At 46.4% G+C, this 23,580-nt stretch overlaps 1 protein-coding gene across 1 annotated transcript in view; it reads left to right on the top strand.

Annotated features, from left to right (window-relative positions):
* The window catches only part of LOC138566777 (cytochrome P450 2G1-like), a 772,909-nt gene extending 750,118 nt beyond the window's left edge, over positions 1 to 22,791 (top strand). The window contains exon 9 of the mRNA XM_069644428.1: positions 20,375 to 22,791. Within this exon, the coding sequence (XP_069500529.1) occupies positions 20,375 to 20,556 (182 nt within the window). The 3' untranslated portion in view covers positions 20,557 to 22,791. The remainder of the gene's footprint in view (positions 1 to 20,374) is intronic.
* Positions 22,792 to 23,580: the final 789 nt, after the last annotated feature.

Raw genomic sequence — 23,580 nt, 5'->3', positions numbered from 1 at the left:
TATAGGCGGCACTCATTGCAATGCTCCTGTAACGAGCATTCTTCCAAGCACCTTCTCTGTGTACAGAAGCGCATTGCACTACATGTACAATGCAATGCCCTTTTCTGGGTAAGGGTCTGTAGCGCAGCATATGCTTTGGAAAGGTTGTTTTACAGCTCCGCTGCCCTACAGGAGTGCCCTTCTTGTTGCCCGCAGCAGACGTGGCAAATGCTATACATGAAAGTACCCAACGTCATTCTTAGAAAGGCAGTAGCTGGCCCACTGCTCCTTTGTCCTTTCATTTGATTTGTCGTCACATGCAATACAAACACTTTATGCTATGCCATTAGTGTTAGCGGTACCATTCACGGATACACATACATTGTGGAATACAAGAATGTTTACAACAACGCCAACCACAGCTTCTTTACGTATACCACAAAGCCATTTATTCTGTGCAATGCATGCACATACAGCACTTTTCTAACCACCAGTAAGATTGTTTGCGCTCTGCATATTCTGCTGTTTCCTTACTTGCCTTTACATGCACCAGGATGTATGTGAGGAAGGTGCACCAGCTTTGCAATTTTGCAGCCTTACTACAAACTATCCCACTTGCAGTTACATGTTTTCTTCAACTGTATAACTGGCACACAACCTGTTCATACTTTCTGTCACACTGCTGAGTGCACACACAATGTATCTGTTTCACGGGTGATGGAAAGGTAAGCAGCAGATAAATCAAAGTAATGCCACATTTAACACGCCCACGTCACAGTGCAGGTCGCTGTATTTTGTTTACCAGTGGCCGTTATACAGTTAGGAGTACTTTAGCCACACATTGCTAAATTTTCAGAGCCACCCACGGAGTGGACAGCAATACTTAAATGCAGTAGCGTACTGCATGACTACGTAGGGCTGGCAGCAGGGGCTGTGTCAACAGCATACAGTGCATGACCTATGCATGGGTCTAGGTGTGGAACTTAAACACGTGCACTTCCACAACTACTTAAAAGTTCATTTGAAGATGCAGACGTGCAGTCACTAATGGAGTCCTATGGATACTTGCCGTTGTCGGGGGGAAATTCTGCCGGGGTCGGCCGGGCCGTCCGTAGACCTCCGGGCAGGGAGGCCCCAACTCCTCCCGTATATCCCAAAAGAGATAGAGTATGAGACACACGCAAGAAGCAAGGTGACTCTGCTGTTTATTAGACAAAACGTCAGGGATGGGTCAAGGATCGTACGCGTCCGTCCTGACACGCACACAATCGTGGGGCTCGCAGGCCCTTTTTACCTTAGTATGACGCGCTACTTGCGTCATCTTACAAAGTTTAGCAAAAAACCTATTTCCACTCTGGATTGGTTACTTGAGTGGTAGGGTTAGTATAGCATACATATAGAGAACGGTGTTTGTGGTTGAGGGTTAGTCAGGTGATATACTTGGGCTGTCCCTTCAATTTGATACATGAAAATTGTTACTTGAAGACCTCTGAGGATTGGTCAATGTTAATGGCGTCAGTGATAAGAGCCCCATGTTCTGATTGGTCCACTCGCGAGCCTCCCAGTCTGGGACTATCGCTGTTCCCAGCTCGCGGTGCACCTGTAATTTGCAACAATGTTTTGTTATGGGTAGGTGTAAACAATGTGAGGATTTATTCATATGTTGGGAGGTCGACTACTACCACTACTGCAGATGTCCAATGAGTCTTTTAATTGTATCTGCCTGTGTCTTGAAACGTGGGATTCAAGCGTCTCCTTCCTCCTGGGCTTGGCATCCTGTCAGGTTTGGCTTTGTCACGTGAGGTGGGACCGTGTTTGAGGCAGAATTCAGCACAATTAATATTGTTTTTCCCACTGTGTGCCTGGTTTATCTTGCAGGTGCGACCTTGGCGTCGGCTTGCGGCGTGCGAGATTGCAACATCGTGCCCTTGGCTGTGTGCTTTCGCCGGGCTCATTCTGCAGGGTCAGCAACCGAGCTCTTGCTTATTCAATGTTCATGGAAGCTTTTGCTTGCGGCCTACTTGGGCCTGGTGCATAGGTGGAACCGTTTGATGCAGAGCGCTTTAGGTTACAGTATCATATTGCTCTATCCTCAGTATCGTGTCTCCGTTATATTCTTCATTATGGTACATGGTTCTTAGAAGAAGCGTGAGCAAGCCTTTTTAGATAAGTTCATTATGCGTCTTGCGTTTCTGCATTTTGAGAGCCTATGTGGAAAATAATAAAGATGCACGTCCGTGGGTATGTCTGTCGCCTACGTCATAGCACTGAGTATGTTCTTCGTGTGGATTGGTGTGGGAGTGTCCGGTGTGCATGCGTGCACAGGTGTACTGACCGTTGGCTAGGTCGTCATGGCATCTCTAACGACGTGTAGGTTTAGTCGAGTTGATCCATGCCGATGGTGTCGGCATGGACAGGGCGGGCTGCTGGGCAGGTAGGTGGGCACATCCGTATGTTCCTGTACCAGGGTATTTGGTCGTCTGGTAGATAGGCAAACTCCTCTCGTGGCGGGTGTCTAGGCCGTGATCCTCTAGGCCAAGCGCGAGAGGGGAAGGGCGGGAGTCTGTTCTTCCATTCTCCCACTTCAGTCCCCCCTCTGGTCGACTTGTCGACCACAAACATATCCTTTTCTTTATCTCCTCCCACTCTCCATATTTTAGTTATTCCTCCCAAATGTCCATAGTGGTTAACATGGTCTTCAAATGACCAATACATATATGCACAGGTTCCTCCAGGAGTGCAGTATACCCATTTCCCTATGTAGCTCCTTGGGTTTCTTGGGTTTTCGAGCTTCACAGATGGTGGGTCCAGGTGGTTTGTGATGATCTGGTTGCGCAACTTCTCTCTCTCTTTTATGATTGTGCCTGTGTGTTGGCCATCGTCTGTTGGCATCAAGAGGTGCATACCAACCATTTTGATCATCTCGTCTGTGGTGCGTGCCTTCCGGGCCTTCCAAAATCTTATTATGATCAGTGTAGCTCCAGCCAAAATAGTACATCCAACTATAATCTTCAGTCCATCTGACAGCCAAGATGGCATCCATGACCATAATATTGAAAACCAGCTCTCATCCTTTTTCACACCTTTACTTTCATCCATCATTTTTGAATGCATCTGGGCCAATTGTAAAACTGCTTCTGTCAGTGTACCATTGTCAGCATCGTTGGCAGGGTGAATGTGCAGCATGATTGTCCTATCTTAGCACAAACTCCTCCTTCCATTGCTGTGAGGAGGTCCAGTACATATCTGTTCTGAAGTGCTACCATCCTCACAGCTCGCAGTTCCTCTTTTATTGCGTTGAATCCATTTACCGTAGAATTAATAGTCATCATTAGTTCCCATCGAGTTATATGGAGCCATTTTGCATTTGCGTAAGCCTGTAGTCCTGGATGTATTATTGAGGAGAAGAACATTGCTGCTCTGCTGAATAGTCTGTGCTCTGGTGGAATTGAAGTGAGTGCTGTTTCCGACCTTCCCCATAGGTAATTTCCTGTCAGAGGTTCTCCTTGTCTTTTCTTTCTATTCAGGACAGTATTATTGCCGTTGGTTTTGCTCTCTGGCCCCTTCTGAGGTTGTACAGATCTCTTGTTCCTCTTGTTCCCTTCATCCATTTTGGGGAGGTTCGCCACATTGACATGTTTCTGGGGTACCACTAGTGATGGTACATTAACGTCCACCATTGTGCATATACCATTCCACAGAGGGGGCAGTGTGTGGTATGCTTTTTCTCCACAGGCCCAGTAATGGTCCATTACTACTGCTGTTCCTGCTCCCCCCTCAGGTAACTCCATCACGCTTGCACAGTTGGTGTTGTATCCTACGTCCACCTTCCCTCTATGTTGGTAGCATACCTTAGGCGCAGTTAGCGGCAGTATTGTTATTGGGTCTTCATCCTTCTCCATCCACGTGAGCATGGGTACGTACTTGACCCAAGTCATCCAACATCTATGGTTGTGTTCATCAATAGTTGAAATATTTTCTCTTGTTACCATGTTGCTGCCAACCACTCCTATGTCCAATTTGTTGTTCATGTACACCTTCCCTGTTATTATCACCAGTGGTCTTTCCCAACATCCGTTCTTACCAGGGACTTCAGTGGCGTACCAATCACATGGTAGGTACTGTAGTGTTACTTTCTTTGTTTCTCCTTTTTCAGGACCACTTGTTATGTATCTGAATCCTTCAGCATGTAAACTGCTCTTGTGGTAACTCAAATAAGTCTTGAGGAAGTTGTTTTCATATGGATATGTATCTCATGTTTTCCACACCAGTTGCACCACTGTCCCTTGAAATCTTCCTTTCGTCTGGAACAGTGCCAGGTATATTATACATTGTGCTACTTTTTCATCTATCTCCGTGGCAACAAATGTTCGAGAAGCGCTCATGGCGTATGGGATTAATGAGCAAACGTAGCAGCTGTCTTCTGTTGTCTGCTTACCTATGTGGGTCATGTGTTGGTACCATATGTTGTTTGAGACGTGTGCTGAATCTTGTATGTAGTTGTCAATACCTTTATTATCTGAGTATGTGTTGCGTTTAACTCTATTTTCCTTGTGTGGGATTTTACTAGTACCACCTGACGTAACACCTGTTGCAGCTGGGGGTGGGGGTGTATTAGGTTTGGGTACAGCAACAATATTGATAGCATAACTGTACTGCCATACAGAGGCAGCCAAGAATCCGGTGATCATTAAAAGCCCTATCAATTTTATTACAAATGCTAATTTCACCGGCATTTTGCTCTTACCTCGCTGCAGTCCGGCAGCTTATTCTTGCGACGTTACAGTTGCCCGCCTGAAAAGTCTTAATATGCTTGTTATTAGTGTTAGTTGTTGTTTTTAAGCTCTCCCTATCAAGTAGTCATTCAGTGCCCAGGCAAAGACCTGTTCCTACGCCAATCTAAGCGATCTATCTCTTAGGGCAGGCAAGTATGGTTGGAGGTGGGGCATTGAATGTTCTATGGCCAAGAGGAATGCTGTGTAGTAGACACGTACCCTCCTTCTTTTCAGGTACGTTGGCCTTTTTATTTCATATACAAATTGGTGTGACAATTCTTCCAGGTAATTATCGTCTGAGGGTACCATCTACTCTTGGGCAGTGAATTGGTTAGTTATCTACTTTCTTAGTAGTACAATAATACGCTGTACCTGCATGTGCGAGAGAAAAGAAAGAGAACATTCAGGTGTTTACATGTGTATATGTGCACGACAATGTCCTTCAGTTCAGTTATTACTACAGTGGGTAGGGGGTCAATGGGCAGAGGGCTTGGGGCTCAACTGGCGGAGGTCTCTTTACTCTTTAATCGTGTAACCATGGGGTGGGCGGTATGGGGATCACCCCTTTCTTTTCTAGTAGTTGTCTCTGGGGAATCTGAGGGGTGGCAGGGTATGGGGACACTTAGGCCGTTAGTTGTGGTAGAAGTCTCTTCCTCCGTTGGTGACGCTGTTGTTGTTCTTCCAGTGGCCCTGTCGGTGTCGCTGGGGCGGGTCTGGAGTTTGTAGATCTTTACGTCGTGTAGGTGGTTCCAGGCACGTTTGTCCTGTAGCTTTACTGCTCTCGTTGATACCTCCTCTACCAGATGGGGACCAGTGAAGCGTGGGCTGTTCCACTTTCTGTTGAAATTGCGAAGTAGTACGTGGTCACCTTTAGCAACTTTGCACAGTCTTTCCTTTTCCAATTCTTTATCCGCGTCTTCTTGTTGATCGCTGTTAGACCCGCCCCGCGTGCGCTCGAGCTGTTGCGACACAAACACTAAACTAGTAATCAAAGAAGACACATATTGGTACATTTCATCACCAAGGACATTTGCAGTACTCTCGTGGTCGGTAAATGCTCTTGATGTTGGCGTTAGGGGAAGGCGCATTTGGCGTCCGGTAACCACCTCGTGAGGGGTGAGGTGGTGGTCGGAACCTGGTCTATTCCTTAGCTCAAATAGGGCTAGTGGAAGGCAATACAACCAACTCTTCTTTGTTGTTTGCTGTATTTTTGCAATTGCCTCCTTTAATAGGCCATTCAGGCGTTCACATACACCGTTGGCCTGTGGGTGGTATGCACATGCAAATTTGTGCTTGATATTCAGTAAGGATGTGATGTGCTGGAACATTTCGTTTGCGAAATGTGGGCCATTATCTGACCGCAGTACCTCGCACACTCCCCACCTGTGGAAGACCTCCCTCACTAGGAATTTAGCTGCTCTGAATGCATCTGGGTGTGAACAGGGCCCTGCTTCAATCCACCTTGAGAATGGGCATACTACTACAATCATATACCTATTTCCTTGACATACGTTGATCATATCAACATAGTCAATATGGAGATGTCGGAAGGGTCCCTCTGGCCGTGGCATAGTACCTCTTATCACCTTCAGAGTGTGACCGGCCGTAAACTGTTGACATGTGAGACAATTGCTGATAAAATATGACACATGAGAATTTAACTCAGGGCAGAACCAGTCTTCCCTAATTCGTGCTGCAATTACTTCCTTGCCTGTGTGGGCTGGGTGGTGTAGTTGGCTCAGGGCAGTGTTCAATAGTGCCAGTGGTATTACAATCTTTCCAGTGTCACCCTGGCGCCATGGTGCGTCAGTTGGTGACATTGTGCATCCTCTTTTTACCCATAATTCTTTTTCTGCCATTGGTGCAGCCGCTTGTAGATCCATTATCTGTGTGGCTGGGAGATGGGTGTACCCTTCTCTTATCAACATCTCCTTAGCCATTCCCCTCCCTCTCCCTCTCTCTGACTCTGGGGGGTTCCATATCTCACCAAAATATGCAGTATACTACGCATGTGCGTCCGCTGCTGCATTCCCTTTTGAAATGTGGTCTTCACCATTGGTGTGTGTGGTGCATTTGACCAAGGCTAATTATTGGGGGTCATTTATTGCTTCAATTAGTTCAGCCAATAGGAGGGCATGTTGCACTGGAGTGCCATCAGCTCTCCTAAACCCTCTTCTTCTCCATTTCGACAGCCCTGAGTGGACAGTGGACGTAACATATGCACTGTCGGAATATATGGTCACTCGTTTGTCAAAGCTTTCCTTCAACGCCAAGATTAGTGCAATTAATTCTGCTGCCTGAGCGGAATAATGCTGTGGTAGTTGTACACATTTCATTGCCACACACACTGGTACCTCCATCATTTTTACCATTGCTGCCCCAGTCCTCCTTATACCATCCCTTTGGTCGATAGTTGATGACCCAACAATGAACAGGAGCTCACCTCCCTCTAGTGCGTTCTCTTCAATCTTTCTAGTACATGAGTACATTTCAGTGATTTGCGTACAATCGTGTGCATAATCACCTTCCTCAAGTACTTCTGCTAGGAACCTTGCAGGGTTGACCGTGCTGATAGTTCAGCTCTGGATAAGATGATCTCATAACCTGATGCCCTTTGCGTGGTTAGGGTGGACTTAGGTTTATTCAATATTGCAAATAGTGCATGTTCCACAAACAGCAAACAGTGTGGTTGGGTACCCCATGGTGATTGCTGATGCTTTCTCTACCGCAAAAGCAGCTGCGGCGAGACCTTGTTCGCAAGGGAAATGACCTAACATCACAGGATCTAAGTGGCCGCTGTAAAATGCTACTGGTTTGTAGCCCATGCTTGTTTTTTGAGCCAACACCGCTTTCATTACTGCTGAGTCGCAATGTGAAAATATAAAGAATTGTCGCTCATAGTCTGGGGTTGCCAGTACCGGAGCAGTTGATATCGCATCTTTCAGTTCATCAAAAGCCTCTTTCATTTCCATTGTCCACCCCAACTTTTTCTCCCCTTTATTAGCTTCCTTTAACGCCTCAAGCAGGGGTCCTATGTATGAGCTGTAATCAAATACCCATGCTCTACAGTAGTTGCACAGACCCAGGAACTGCTGCAGTTCCCTCACTGTTTGTGGCACTGGCGTTTTTGAAATGGCCTGTGCTCTTTGTGGTGCAATCTTTCTTCCATGTTGGGATATGAGCTGACCAATGTAAAGTACCTGTTCTTGACAGTACTGTAACTTTTCCATGTCTACCTTGTAACCTTTTTCAGCCAATATTGTCAGCATCTTTAATGAGTCCTCTCTGCATGTTCTTTCGTTTGTACTGCAAATTATTATGTCGTCGACATACTGCAACACTGTGCTTTCCACTTCAATGTTACCCAAATCCATCTGCATTACTCTGTTGAATATTGAGGGTGATTCGCAGTACCCTTGTGGCAATCTGGTGTGTTTCCACTTTGTGTTTCTTTAAGTAAAGCTTGTCAGATCTTGTGCGTCTGGGTGCAATGGTATTGAGAAAAAAGCATTTTTAAGGTCGATCACTGTAAATCGTGATGCTTCTGCCGGAATGCCACACAATATTGTGGCCGGGTTTGCGGCTATGGGGTATTCTGCTTCTACTATGTTGTTCAAGGGCCTGAGATCCTGTATGAAGCGCCAAGACCCCCCTCTAGCCTTGCGCACTGGGTATACAGCCGTGTTACATGGTGATTCTGAGGGGACCAATATGCCATTATTTATAAGGGCCGTTATGGTTTCATATATGCCCTCATCTGCCTCTTTTGATAGTGGGTACTGTTTCACTCTGGGGAGTATTGCACCTTTCTTCAATTTTATCCTTACTCCCCCTATATTTTTTATGCACCCCACGTCATAGGGGCCGGTAGTCCATAATGATGTGGGTACTTTTGTCATATCCTCCTCAAAGAAGGGAACTGGGGTGGATGTGGGTGTCTCAAGTGCCATTGCAATTTTCTGTGCCACTTGTTTGTACGCCACTCTTAGCCATATTTCCACACTCATCATAAACACCATTTCACCTTCCTCCTTTTCTTCTGAGAACAGCTCCTCATCTGACACCTGGGTGAGTCTACATCCTTCTGCTAGTGCTATCACTGCCCTCCATGCTCTTCCTTCTCTGTCTTGGGCATGTACCACAATGTAATCAGCTGTTGCTATAATGCTCTCAATGTCCACTGGAACCACCTTTCCTTCTGATTCATTGACTGGTGTTTCTGGTCTGAACAAATAGGCGGCTGGCCTCCTGCATATCTTTCCCTCTATCCCTGGCATCCATGCAAATGCCATGTCTGTCCCGTACTGGAATAGTTTACCATCTACTGGCTCAGCCATAATCGCTGTCTGTCCGCAGTATGCTTGCATAATCTGTCGTGCTGTGAGAATGTTAATTCCTGGAGTAGAGCAAATGATGCCGTCCTCCGTAAAGGAGATCGTCATATTCAACCTGTTCATGATGTCTCTCCCCAGTATATTTACTGGTGAGGCACTATAATATAAAAGTGGGACTGACATGTCATAATCTCCTATAGATAAAGGAATGTTATCAGTAAAGGGAACCAACCCTCTAGCCCCAGAGAATCCTTGGGTGTTCATGGCTTCGCCCGACATCTTAAATTTACCTTCCCTTATGCAAGACCGGGTCGCCCCGGTGTCAACAAGGAATGATAATTTTTTGTCACCTATCGTTACCTCTATGCGTGGTTCCTCCGCACTATTAGGTGTTACTGACAGGATGGGACACACCAAGGCCGTCTGTGGGCTGTCCTATTGAGGGTACAACGATTGACCATTTCCTGTGTAAGGGTTGTGTCCCAGGACCGTCACCCTACCCAGTTGTGTTTGTTGTGCTTGGGGTTGTTGTGTTATCGCTACCTGTTGTTGCGGCAGTGAATATGTCTGTGGCTGTTGTTGTGTTATTAGTTGTTGCTGTTCATTTCCTTGTTGCAACGTCTGCTGTTGCTGTATGCCCTGCTGTTCCTGTGTGGGCCTTGGTTGTCCCTGTTCACTCCATGATGGTGTTCCTGGTCTTACTCTACACGTGCGTGATATGTGCCCTACTAACCCACAACTCCAACACACCGGTGGTTCCCTACTCTGCCATGGAAAGCTTCCTGTGTTGTCCTGGTATACTGGTTGTCCGGTGGGGTAGGAATTTCTAAGTCCTCCCACCTGCTGTTGTGTGTTATATCCGTATCCTCTCCCTCTCATAATTCCTCCTCTTCCACTGTTGTAATTATAATACCCAGCTCCTGGCATTGAGTATCCTCCTCCCATGTTGGTCGTGTATGGTTGGAGTGGCGGCACCTGTTGTGTTATAGTCTGTGAAGGTGGTATTTGGGAGGGATCTTGTGCAGCCACTACTTGTGTGGGGCTTTGGGTCATTGTTGTAGGTGTAGTTATTAGTGCCCCTTCCATTGTGTATTTAGTAAGTTTTTTCTGTACTAGTTTAGCCTCTTCCGTTTTTCTGTCCTCTTCCTTTTGTTTCATTTTTCCTTGCCATGTCCTGAATGATGCACTATTGTCAGTTGTATTTCTGGCCATGCTTTTGCTTCCATTCCCACTACTTTCTTCAGTTGTTTCTGAACTCCTTCTGGGAGCCCTTGTACTAGTATATGATAAAATATTGCTGGTGTTTTGTCCCATTGTTCTCTAGTTTCCATGCGCCACTTCTCTTGGATTTCCTGGATATAATCAACAGGATCTTCGTTCTCACGCATCTTGCGTGAGGTAATTGCTCCTATGTCTGATGTGTCTGGGTACTGTACCCTCAGTGCCTGCCATAGTGCATGTCTGCAGTTTGCGAATGGTGCCCCATCATGCGATGTGTTTGCTATTGTTACCCCAGGGAATCCCGCTCTCTTCCAAATGTCATCCGCTGCATCCCCTAATATCGATATTAGAAGGCCCTTTACATCTCCCACTGCCAGTTTCTGTCCTGCGGTGTGTTTTTCCATTTCATATATCCATTTACCCGCACCTCCACTTAATGATGGGAGCCTGCACTTTATATTTTCTTTGTCTGTATGCTTCCAAGGGACGTACTGCGGTCTAACCCCTCCCCTCTCCAGAAGTGGCATTAAGTTGTGTCTCGTTTTACCCCTTGGGTCCCATAAAATCGAGTCCTCACACCCCTCCTCTTCTTCCCTCTCTCCTACATCGTCAATTTCATTCGTATCTCCCCTGTTCGTAACTCTTTCTTCTCCATCTTTTCCCCTTCTTCCATCATTTCCTGTATTTAATGTGGGCGTGTGTATTCGTCCTTCCTGCCTGCGTCTAGGGAGGTCTCTAAGCCGACCTGCATAGGGTGTCAGATCGTTTGTGAAGGGCGCAAGTTTGATTGTACGTAATGAGCGTGAGGTGGTTTAGCATGTAGGGTGGGATGGGAGAGGGTGTGATGGTGACGGTGTGGCTTCATGTGTCTGTCTTTCCGCTATTCCTTGCTCTTCCTCCTCACTTCTCTCCAGTTCACCCTTTCTCCTACAGATCCATGGTGAGTCTGTGTTGGTCCGGGTGGTGTATAGTTTATGTAGGCTTTCCCTTTCACTGTGTCTTCCTTCCTTCTCCATTCCTTCTTCTTCCTCACTACAAAAGTCATTCGTAAATGGCAGTCCCCACTCTGCCTTTTTCCCCTTGATTGTTACTGTTTTTAAGTCTATTAGGTCCGGTTCTCCCTTTTCTCCTTTACCAACCGCTCCCCTCTGCGCTGATGTTGTTGCTACTTCTGTGTCTCTATATACATACCCCCTTACTTCACTCTCCCCTCTCCTACCTTCTCTTTCCCCTTCATTTCTCTCCTCCATCTCTCTACCAATTTCCTCCCTTTTCCTTTTTAATTCCTCTATTACTTCACTACTCATTTTTTCCAATATCCTTTCATTCTCTTTCTTCCTTTCCCATCTCACCCTCTCCCTTTCTAATATACTCTCTATCACCCTCCCTTCTTCGTATTTCCTAGTCGTTTCTGATAGTAATCTCTTCTTCCACATTGTCATTTCTTTTTCTTTCTCTTCTTCTTCCTTTTTCCTCTCTCGTAGTACTGCTCTTGATACCCTTTCTGCTGCTGCTTTTACCCTTTCAGCTTCTCTCCTTTGTTCCTCAGTTCGTTCCCTTATTTTTTCCAATTCGTTCTTACCTTCTTTCCTTTCCCTCGCTCTCTCTCTTTCCTCCCTCTCGAGCTGTTTTATCAGTTCATTCTGCTCATCCCTTAACTCTGCTAGTCGTTCCTCCAAAATCTCTTCCTTTTGTCGTTACAGCTCTTCCCCTCTCATTCCACTCTCCCTGGTATTATCCTCGTCTACTTTCCTTACTACCTCCTTCTCTTCTCCTGTTAATGAACCTCGTAATTTTAATAGTATCTGCGCAGCTACCCACTCATCATGTCCTATTTCCACAGTTTGTTCTTCTCCAGTCCTCCCCTCCCCTGCTGGCATCTTCCTATGAGCCACACATGTTGGCGGGCTGTATGCCGGGTTCGAGTACCCCTCAGCTGCCCTTAACTGTCCTCTTTCTATTTCTCCTAATTCTCTTAAAGGGTACAACCCCCCTCCCTCTGTTTTCACTACCTTTGCTAGGGGTATATCGTTGCTCTGTTCCTTTTTTATTTCATTTTCTTTTGAGTTATTATTCTTTTCTCCTCCCTCTTGTCCGTTCCCCGTGTTCTTTGGGTCTTCACTCCCCTTTTTCCCATTCTCTCCTTCCTCCTTAATCTCTTTTTCTTCCGGTATTTCCCCCACAGTGAACATTCCATTTGGTCCTGGTCGGGTCCCTTGGAACATCCTCCATAAGTTAAACACCTCCACGTGGTTTGTCAACTTCTTCCCTTTGTATGTATTATGCAGATGGTTTAATAGTGAATGTTGGGTATATGGATCGAAGCTACCATTAGGCGGCCATGGTGTTATCATTTTGTTGTCCGTCCCCTGTGTCCATTCTATGCTATACTTGATCAGTTTCTCCCTATGGGGTGACAGTGTGGTACATATGTGTTGTAGTGGGGTAGTGAGGGTGTTCCCCCACCCTCCCGATCCTGTCCCGTGTGACATAGTAGCGCCCCACTTGTTACCCTTCCCCTATTTGGTAGCGGTTATCTCACTAGCAGTTTACAATATACAGCCTTATATCTTTACCTGGCCCCGTAAGTTTGGGGACGTGCGATAGTCCGCTAAGGAAAATTATTAAAATATAGTATTTACATTTGTATATTTTCTTCTTTCTTTCTTCCTTTACACAACACCCTTACAGCCCGCTGCGGCCGAGGCGCACGCAGCCCCCTGCGGCTGCGTGCCCCTTGTGACATTCTTATACTGCCGCCCTATTGTCACTTGCTCCTCCTCCCTCTTCTACAACTGCCGTGGCCGGCATTCTCTGTGCGCAGCCACGTCCCCCGTTTCACCTTTCCCCGATCAACTCATTACCGTTTATCTCCGTTTCCACTCCCTTACCACAGTTCTCTTCCCCACCACTCTCAGAAAGAAAGATGCCTTGTGCTCGGGATATCCTATGAAAGCCCTACTGGTGACGTCACCGATCTCTTCGAGCTACTGGTAAGTTCTTCATATATTCTTTAAGTCCAAAATACACTTGTAATCTACCCCCGTTAACCTCACAGCGGTCTTCCTGTCACTCCTGGAACAAGTTAATCAATAATATAATCGGACTGCGCACGCTGCGTCGCCTCGCGTGTGATACGCCCCTCGACAGGAGGGCTTAACCAGCCAATTATCTTCCGTATTGGGCAACTAACTAGCTACCGCCTACAGGGAAACGTCATCTACCTATCGAGTTTCTTGCTCGAACAATAGGGATCCTCATCTACTCATTGATCAATAAATGCCAAATCGTAGGAAACCACACACACACACCCTTACACGTAGTCGCGACCTAGGCCAATCAGTGTCTACGAGCGGCCGCACGTGATGTTTTCGTGCTCAACCCCCCTCTCTCGCGTAACGTAGCCGACTGCTCTCGCACTCGTTCGGCTACCATTCATTTCATTGCCAACACTAAATTGTCAAACCTTCGCTGCGCACCTGTGCAACACCTCCCACCTCCCGTATTTAATTCCTCCCCCCTCCCTCACAATTTCACATTGCTTGTTGTGCGTGGCATGCTCACCAAGTTCTCTTGATGCGGGGCCGCTCGACTGCATGCACCCCTCCAAGCGGCTCGCCACCTCCCCTCGTCTGGACCACGTCTGGACACTCGCCAACCGCGGTCGGGATACTTCTCAACCGGCTCCCGAAGGCCAATATCCGGATTGCGCTGTCCGGTCTTCTCGCAGTTCCGCGATGTTCCTGTAGTCCTCAGAAGGGTGCAACGGCAGAGGGGGCCGCGCCGCCGGGCCTAATCGCAACGGGAGTACCTGGAAAAAAATAAAAATAAAAAAGCAGATCTTAAACAGATCTCAGCAGTGCCTCCAACTTGTCGGGGGGAAATTCTGCTGGGGTCGGCCGGGCCGTCCGTAGACCTCTGGGCAGGGAGGCCCCAACTCCTCCCGTATATCCCAAAAGAGATAGAGTATGAGACACACGCAAGAAGCAAGTTGACTCTGCTGTTTATTAGACAAACCGGCAGGGATGGGTCAAGGATCGTACGCGTCCGTCCTGACACACACACAATCGTGGGGCTCGCAGGCCCTTTTTACCTTAGTATGACGCGCTACTTGCGTCATCTTACAAAGTTTAGCAAAAAACCTATTTCCACTCTGGATTGGTTACTTGAGTGGTAGGGTTAGTATAGCATACATATAGAGAACGGTGTTAGTGGTTGAGGGTTAGTCAGGTGATATACTTGGGCTGTCCCTTCAATTTGATACATGAAAATTGTTACATGAAGACCTCTGAGGATTGGTCAATGTTAATGGCGTCAGTGATAAGAGCCCCATGTTCTGATTCGTCCACTCGCGAGCCTCCCAGTCTGTTCCCAGCTCGCGGTGCACCTGTAATTTGCAACAATGTTTTATTATGGGTAGGTGTAAACAATGTGAGGATTTATTCATATGTTGGGAGGTCGACTACTCCCACTGCTGCAGATGTCCAATGAGTCTTTTAATTGTATCTGCCTGTGTCTTGAAACGTGGGATTCAGGCGTCTCCTTCCTCCTGGGCTTGGCATCCTGTCAGGTTTGGCTTTGTCACGTGAGGTGGGACCGTGTTTGAGGCAGAATTCAGCACAATTAATATTGTTTTTCCCACTGTGTGCCTGGTTTATCTTGCAGGTGCGACCTTGGCGTCGGCTTGCGGCGTGCGAGATTGCAACATCATGCCCTTGGCTGTGTGCTTTCGCCGGGCTCATTCTGCAGGGTCAGCAACCGAGCTCTTGCTTATTCAATGTTCATGGAAGCTTTTGCTTGCGGCCTACTTGGGCCTGGTGCATAGGTGGAACCGTTTGATGCAGAGCGCTTTAGGTTACGGTATCATATTGCTCTATCCTCAGTATCGTGTCTCCGTTATATTCTTCATTATGGTACATGGTTCTTAGAAGAAGCGTGAGCAAGCCTTTTTAGATAAGTTCATTATGCGTCTTGCGTTTCTGCATTTTGAGAGCCTATGTGGAAAATAATAAAGATGCACGTCCGTGGGTATGTCTGTCGCCTATGTCATAGCACTGAGTATGTTCTTCGTGTGGATTGGTGTGGGAGTGTCCGGTGTGCATGTGTGCACAGGTGTGCTGACCGTTGGCTAGGTCGTCATGGCATCTCTAACGTCGTGTAGGTTTAGTCGAGTTGATCCATGCCGCAGGTGTCGGCATGGACAGGGCGGGCTGCTGGGCAGGTAGGTGGGCACATCCGTATGTTCCTGTACCAGGGTATTTGGTCGTCTGGTAGATAGGCAAACTCCTCTCGTGGCGGGTGTCTAGGCCGTGATCCTCTAGGCCAAGCGCGAGAGGGGAAGGGCGGGAGTCTGTTCTTCCATTCTCCCACTTCACCGTGTAATTGCACATCCGCCAACCAAGTACTAAAAACCTTTTCCCTTTACTAAAAAACGACCCTAAAGCAACGTTATGCTTAAAGTGCCCTACTAAAAACCTATGAAATTCACTAGCAAAAAACCTTGTTAAAGGGACGTTATGGTTAAGTTGCTCCACTACAAAACCTATGAAATTCAATGGAAAAACGTTGCTACAGGAACGTTATGGTTACAGGTAAAACCTAAAACCCCCAGAAATTCACAAGTAATGGTACGCTACGCAACCATAACTCACGCTACCACTGTGCACTGCAAGGACTAATACACATGACATCAGCAACTTGGTCTATTAAGGATGCCTGGCATGGAAAGATGATATCACGGGACTAGCCAATCAGATTTTGGATGTTGTGGAGGAGGAGTTGAAGTGTACAGGAGTACAGGATAGCAAGTGTGTTGTGGTAGTGAAGATGGCTATGGCTATGAAGAAGCAGAGTGTTTGTATTGTGGGAAATTCTTGAATCCATTCACTGAAGGATCATGGCATCTCTGCTACTATTGGATCGGAAGAAGTGAAAGTTTTGTGGTATGCAGATTGTGGATTAAAGTGGGTGACTTGGTTACCATTCTGTGAGAGTATCTCTCAACTTAAATGTCCAGATATCATTATTGTGCATTGTGGAGGCAACAGTTTGGGCTATATGACTGCAGGATCTTTGCAGTTTGCCATACAGGACATGTTGAAAAGCCAAATGGAACTGTTTCCAGCTGCAAAGTTATCTTTTCTGAAATCCATCAAATTCAAATATGGAGATGTCCAAACTTGAAATGGAAGAAGCTAGACAGCATGTCAATAAGGGTGTATTTGCTTCTTCAATGTTCTTGATACAAGAGAATGAACTGGGTAGCCTTGTTCTTTTTATAGGGTCTTCACAGGGGGAATGACTGGCCACAGTATTCTACAACAAAGGATTTCTAATCGTATAACACTTTTATATCAGAAAGTTCACTTCACTCTAGGGGAAATGACTCCCTTCTCCTTGGATCACTTTATCTCACAACACAGTACTTGTTCCGCCCTTTCCTTGGTCGCAAGACTTTATATGCAGTCTTCCTGGTAATCAAAGAGGTGACTCCCCTCCCCTTGAATGTAGCTTTTCTTCAACTTTGGGAATGACATCCTTCCCCAGGTCTCTTGGCCATTTTCTGCAATCTTAACACTATCAGGAGATCTCCTCCTCTCTCCTGGTATATGGGTTTCACACACCACAGTTCTGCAGGCTTGACACTTCCAAGATAATGTTTCCCTTCTCCTGGTATACTCTTTTCACTGTAATTCCCTTAACCTGGAGGAATATCTCCATTGCCTAGGCTTTCCTTCTGTTTGGTTTCAGTGTCCACCAACACCAGGGGCAATGTCTCCGTTCCCCTGGTCTTCCTCAGACTTGATTTTACAGTTTACAAAAACACGAGGTAATTAAGGTCTTCTCTTCTGCCCAAAGCTATGCTGGTTGGTTTGCTAACTTGCTAAGTGTTCGTTTTTCTCTGTTACCCTATGCATTCTTGTTTATGGGGGTGTCTGCCCCTTCTTTGCTGTTCCATGTATCCTCTTGCCAACTCAGATAAGAAAGATGTCCTCAATCTCTCTCCTTAATTCTCAGTTTCAGTATAGGGTCTTACTGCTGACCCCTATTTGCAAATTCCCTTCTCTGGGTTACTCCCACTGGGTTCACTTTCTTATGGGCCTTCTTGCCTGTCCCTGCATGGAGTGTTTGATACTCTGATCCATGCAGATGTTGGCCACAGCCCTATGTCTGTTCTGTCCTTTTTGAGCTTCTGTGGTCTTCTGGGACGCTCTGGGGCTTCCACAGCCTCTGGCATCTCACATTCATCAGGTCTCTCCAAGACCACGCTGGATGCCTTCCTCGCGTTACTGATCTTCTGCTTGGTGAGCCTTCAGTTAGGGCTTCTTCCTTAAAACCTGCAAGGGATACCATTGCTGCTTCTCGGGTGTCTCGTCTGCAGCTATTTGTCTCTCGCTGCTCAGCTCCCTTGCTCGTGACTCCTCCTGGGCCTGATTGACAACATTGGTTTTCTGTCATCTCTTTTTTTACTTGCTTTAGTGCAAGCTGTCTGTCTACAACCAACAGTCTGGCTTCAGAGCTGCCGGAGCCAGAGGCACGGAAACTGCATTTCTGAACGCCTGTGAAGACTTGTTCCCTAATCTTGATTCCAACTCTTCTTCCGTCTTGATCCTTCTTGACCTTTCCTCTGCCTTTGTTATGGTCTATCATGCCACCCTTATAAATCGACAGCGTGGTAACCTTGGCATCACAGACCTGTCTCTGGGCTGGCTGACCTCATTCGTCTCTGAACCAGCCTCACAGGATTAACTGGGCCCTTTGCACTCCTCCATCTCATTCTCGACTTGTGGTGTCCCACAGGCCTCTATTCTCTCGCATTGGCTTTTCAACATCTACCCCAAATCCCTAGCCCATCTGATCTCTGCCTTCTCTTCTAACTTTCAGTGTTTTGAGGATGACCCACAACTCTTGCTCAAGATTCTCTTCTCTGCCTCATCCTCTTCCTCTCTCATTCCAGACTGTCTGCTCCTATCCAGGCATGGTGCACTGCTAATGATCTGTGCCTTAATACAAGTAAGACTGAGATCCTTCTCACCGGTGCCCCAGCTCATTCCTTCCCTCCAACACTATGGCTGCCCTCCAAGGGCCCCTCCCCTCACCCTCATGTGAGACAAGAAACCTTGGTGTCATCTTCAACCTCTCTATCCTTCTTTCCACACATCACAGACCTTGCTAAGAAGGCCCACTTTCAAATGCACCTCCTCAGAAGCATTCTCCTTTTCCTCCACCTTCCCCAGAAACTCAATATCTCCAGAGCTCTGGTCCTCTCCAGGCTGGACTACTATAACTGCCTCTTCCTCAACCTGCCTAGCTCCTCCTTTTGCCCCTTTCGACTAATCCAGAATAGGATGCATTACTTATTTTTGGTCGCATTTCTCCTGCCTTAAAATCTTAAAATCTCTTCACTGGCTCCCGGTTGCTGCGAGAATCAAGTTCAAAACCATCTGCATCATCGACAAGGCTTTCTGGGGCCTTGGACTCCACTACATCCAGTACATTATCTCTTCCTAAATACCTCTCTGCTAGACACCTAGGTCTTCTTGTTCCAACAATCTGCAGATCAGATGCTTCTCCAAGCAGAGAGTCGGGGGTAGATCTCTCTCCTCCGCAGGTGCTTCCCTCTGGAATGGCCTCCCTGCCCCTCTAAGACTTGAGCCGGATTTCCTTAAGTTCTGGAAGCTTCTCAAGACCCTCCTTATCTCTTCCTCCTTCCCTTTCAAGCTAATGCTCCTCATCTGCCTCTTGATTGGCTACCTGTTTCCTTAAGATTCTTACAGGCACCTTGCCCTCCCCGACCAGTCTACCCTCTGCTTGGTCTCCTCTGACTCACCCCACCTGTACTTGCCCTTCTGCCCTCCTGCCCCTTGCACTAGCCCAGCTGGGCCTCCCCCCTTGAGCCCTTCCAGTCACGTTCCTCGTAATACGTGGACCTTCTGCCCTGCACTCTCTTCTTCCCGAGCTCTGTGTCCACCTAGCCTACCCAGGCACCCCTTGTAACCGTCCAGCACTTCCCTCCTCTCCCATGCACTTCTGTTACTGCACTTGCACAATCTGAATGTCACAAGAATTAGCAACATTTTGTTTTGTCATTCCCGCCCCCCTCCTTGTTGCGCCTTGAAACACATTGGGCCTCATTACGACCCTTGCAGTAGCCGTGCCCTTATTATTTTACCGGAGCCCAGAAAAGGACAATAACCGGGTCATGCCGACCTTGGTGGACCCGGTAATTGCCCTTTTCTAGGCTCCGGTAAAAATTAATCTCCATTCTCATTTGAGCCCCGTAGGGCTCAATGAGAATGGGGAGGATGCTAACAACGGGCCCGTTAATGATGGGCCCGTTGTTAGCATCCTGGTCTGCTAGCAGGTCCCGATAAGGACGCCTGGTCTGGCCAGGTGATCTGAGCGGGACCCGCAGCAGACCTCATAATAAGGCAGCCCGGAATGAACAGTGCCAGTCCCTTACTGGCACCGTTCATTCCGCAGCTGCCAGAGTCCTATTGAGGCCCATTGTGTATGGACACATATAAAAAAAAATTAATAAAATAAATACATACAAACATACTATGGCAAGGACCTAAAAGGCACTGAAAACTCCATTTGCAGGATGAAGGCTAAGTTAGTTTGCAATGTGGCAGCAACCTTCTGAAAGAATCAAGCAACACTAAACAGATAGGCAAAACATCCCACCTACCCACATGACTACTGAGCTAAATAAGCTTTCAGAAAGAGAGCATTCCTGTAACCTCATCTAGATAGCCTTTGCACAAACGGGGTGATAGAAAACTTTGGCATTACTTGCGTCTACATTTTCATATCTTATATGCACTTTATGTTTGCCCTATTTATTTTACATGGAAAAACGTGCACAGAATTTGCTCAATAAAAAGTTGAAATATGAACCTTGACTTATAACTTTTTAGCGATATGGTAAATGGCAGGTTTTTTATAAATCTATATTTAAATATCAAGCGACATCTTGACATAAGAATGTTAAGAATAGGGTAATTTGATGGGCCTTCAAAAAATAAATATACACTCATACTTTTCATTTTTGTTTCCTTCCAGGTAAACGGAATTGTCCAGGAATATCCTTGGCTCAAACCGAGCTTTTTCTACTCCTAACCTCCATCCTCAAGAACTTCCACCTAAAATCTCTCACTGACCTAAATGAACTTGACCTCACTCCCATTGAGAGTGGGTTTGAAAATCTGCCACCACCATATGAGTTATGTTTCATTCCTCGTTAGGAACGTAGTACACTGTGAGTGGCATGATTTGAACAGCGTGCGCTGCACATTGGACTGACTGAAAGGAAACGGCTTCAGATATTGGACTATATCATATAATGTTACTATGCATTTTGAATATAGGTATACAAAAAATTGTTCACCAGATAATCAATAATTGCTTTTGCTCAAACATATGACTAGGCTATATTGGAAATACATTTTATTTTTAAACTGACTCTTTTTCAGAATACATATTAAGCGACATTGAATGGGTATATTTACTACTGTTTCAGCACTGAATGGTTTTTCGAAAATTAATTGGTCAAGGGATTTGGATTTTCTAACAAAGCACTGTCTGGTTGCAGTTGTGGATAGAAGGCAGGATTGCCCACCACTAATCCCCCACTCTAATTTCTTATGTTATGCTATGAATATTCATGTTTTTACTATGTGGCTGTACTATCCTAGCTTCTCCATGCTCTGCCCTGCTTTGAAATTCTGTGCTCTGTTGGATTTGACATGCCCCACACCCCCACTCCAACACTGTTAAGTGGAACCCTTTCTCACTGTTCTTAGAGAGGCAAATGTCCATCCCAACTAGGCTGAAACAGGTGTCTGGGGTTGCTGTTGGTACTCTTGTTCAGAAGAGAATTGCCTGGCATTTCTGGACTGCCCTTCAGCAGGACAAAGACTGATATGTAGTGGAAAATTATCTTCTGTGAAAGGATGGTGAGCTAAAGACTCGGGTTGAGACTCTAACCCGGGATATAGGCTGGTAGAAAGACACTCCCAGGACCCCCCCTTGTTTGTGCATGTTATGCAACACCATGTCATGTTTACTCTCCAAGTATTTGTTGGTCAATATGTGTTTTGTTCCTATGTCAACATGCTTGTTAACTGGAATGCATGTTTTTCATGTGCACCGTATACCCTTCTGCAGCTAAACCTAACCCTGCTGCACCCAATTGTGATCTTGTAACCACATTAAATGGTTTCTTTTTTAGGGGAGTCTTACCCTTTTGAAAAATCCCAGCTGCATTAAGGCATTACTTTGTAAATCAAATGAGAAGAACAATGAACCCGTAAAAATCGATTACCTCCACATCTATGGGCAATGGATGCTCATATTTTACTTTTATAAATCCGTTGATCCTACGCCCTTTACTTTTGTTACAAACAACATTCACCTTCTTACACGTTCTAATCTTGGATTAGGTCACCTTCTGGAGTTGGCCTGTCAGTCTCAAGAAATACATTTGTGAACGCACATGTGGTACCACAAACAGAAAGTGCAGGTATTTTAAGCCAGCATATCTGGCAGAATTTCTTACGCAGACTCCTGTGCCCTTCACACAGCCACCTGATCTCTAACCTACAATGTGTCCAAAGCTTTAGTGGAATCCCAATAAAAATAGAAACACAACACGAACTATCCAGGTTCTTATCTCTCTAGATGATAGACCGTATATCAGACCTTCCCTTTTATTGCAATTTCACGGTCGACATTTCTGTTGTTGTTCAAAAACACCAATAAAAAGGCCCTTTTAAAAGGTTCCAAAACTGATTTTGAGCAGCCCTAGCCACAAAAGACATGTAAATGGGCGCGTCTTATATGCAGCCATGAGGAGGTTCTTTTTCACCCCTTTGCACATTTGTGCAAATCAGGGAGTGTTTCTATTAATTTAATAGTGCATCCTGAATTCATAAACAGGATACACTTTTAAATGTTTAGAAAACTAAGACATCCCATCAGCCTGCTTGGCATAGGCGCAGGGGCTATGCATTGCATGACAGGGGGTCTCATTCCGAGGTGGGCGCAAAGGGATACTGGGCAAAGGGCCAGTGCAAGGAATTTAGCCACCCTAGGCAAACTGTCAGATTGGCACCCCCAACCATCAATGTTACTGATTGCTGCAACCCATTACATTACCCTCACATAACACATTGCTCACGTCTTCTGCTCTGTATGGATTCCAATGCACTTTCTTCACATTAAACTCCAAGGGCACTAGCACGCCGCTGGTACACTGTATCCAGGCAGGCTGGCTGCCTTGTGAAGGCTCTTGGATGCAGTTGTTTATCAGCTGAACACATGCTTGCAGCGGGAGATGGCCAGGAACAGCAACCGAGAGCTAATCGCTTGTAAAGGATTATTATTCAAAGGGCCTCTTTCAAAGTGCATGGAGCATTCATGTCAGTGTGACACTTCTTGTACACAGGGATGCTTAGCTTGTATTGATGACTGATGCTGCTGATAAAGTAAAGTAAACACAGTCTGGCTTTCTTTTGTTTTGTTGTCACTCAATTTACCCTCCACACTGAATATGTTGGTTGTCTCAGTGACCATCAGTCTGGCTTTAGAGCATCCCGAGGCACAGAAAATGCTCTTCTGAACACCTGTGAAGACCTGCTCTCAAATCTTGACTCTAACTCTCCCTCTGTCCTCATTCTTCTCAACCTCTCTTTTGTTTTCAATTTGGTAACCCTCAACATCCTGATCACCTGTCTCCGTGATACCCTGGGCATCACAGATCAGGTCCTGGTGTGACTCACCTCCTTTCTCTCTAACCGGCCCTCCCAGGTGGACCTTGGGTCCTTTAACTCCTCTATTACTCTCTCTACTTGTGGTGTCCCCCAGGGATGTAACCTATCCCCCTGGTTTTTCAGGCCCCCTTGGCCAACAAGATCTCTACCTTTACCTCTAACTTTCAGTATTATGTGGATGGCACGCAGATCTCTTTCAGGCCTCCTCCTCCTCCATGCTCATTCCTGATGGTCTATCTGCAGGTCAGTCTTGGTTTGCCGCTAACAATCTTTGCCTGAATGCCAGTAAGACAGAGATTGTGCTCATTGGGACCCCTGCTGCCGCTTTAGCACTCTCACACTGGCCGACCTTCGTAGGCCCTGCGCCCTCACCTACCAATGAGGCAAACCATCTAGGGGTCATCAGGAGGATTCTCCTTCTCCTCTCACATCTCAGACATCTCTAAAAAGTCCCACCACCAACTTCACCTCCTGAGAGGTATTCTGCCTTTTCTCACT

This window comes from Ambystoma mexicanum, chromosome 2p (genome assembly GCF_040938575.1).
Source record: "Ambystoma mexicanum isolate Mex_15411 chromosome 2p, UKY_AmexF1_1, whole genome shotgun sequence".
Taxonomy (NCBI): Eukaryota; Metazoa; Chordata; class Amphibia; order Caudata; family Ambystomatidae; genus Ambystoma; species Ambystoma mexicanum.
Note: the sequence above shows the minus strand (reverse complement) of the source record. Positions and strands in the feature narration are given on the sequence as shown.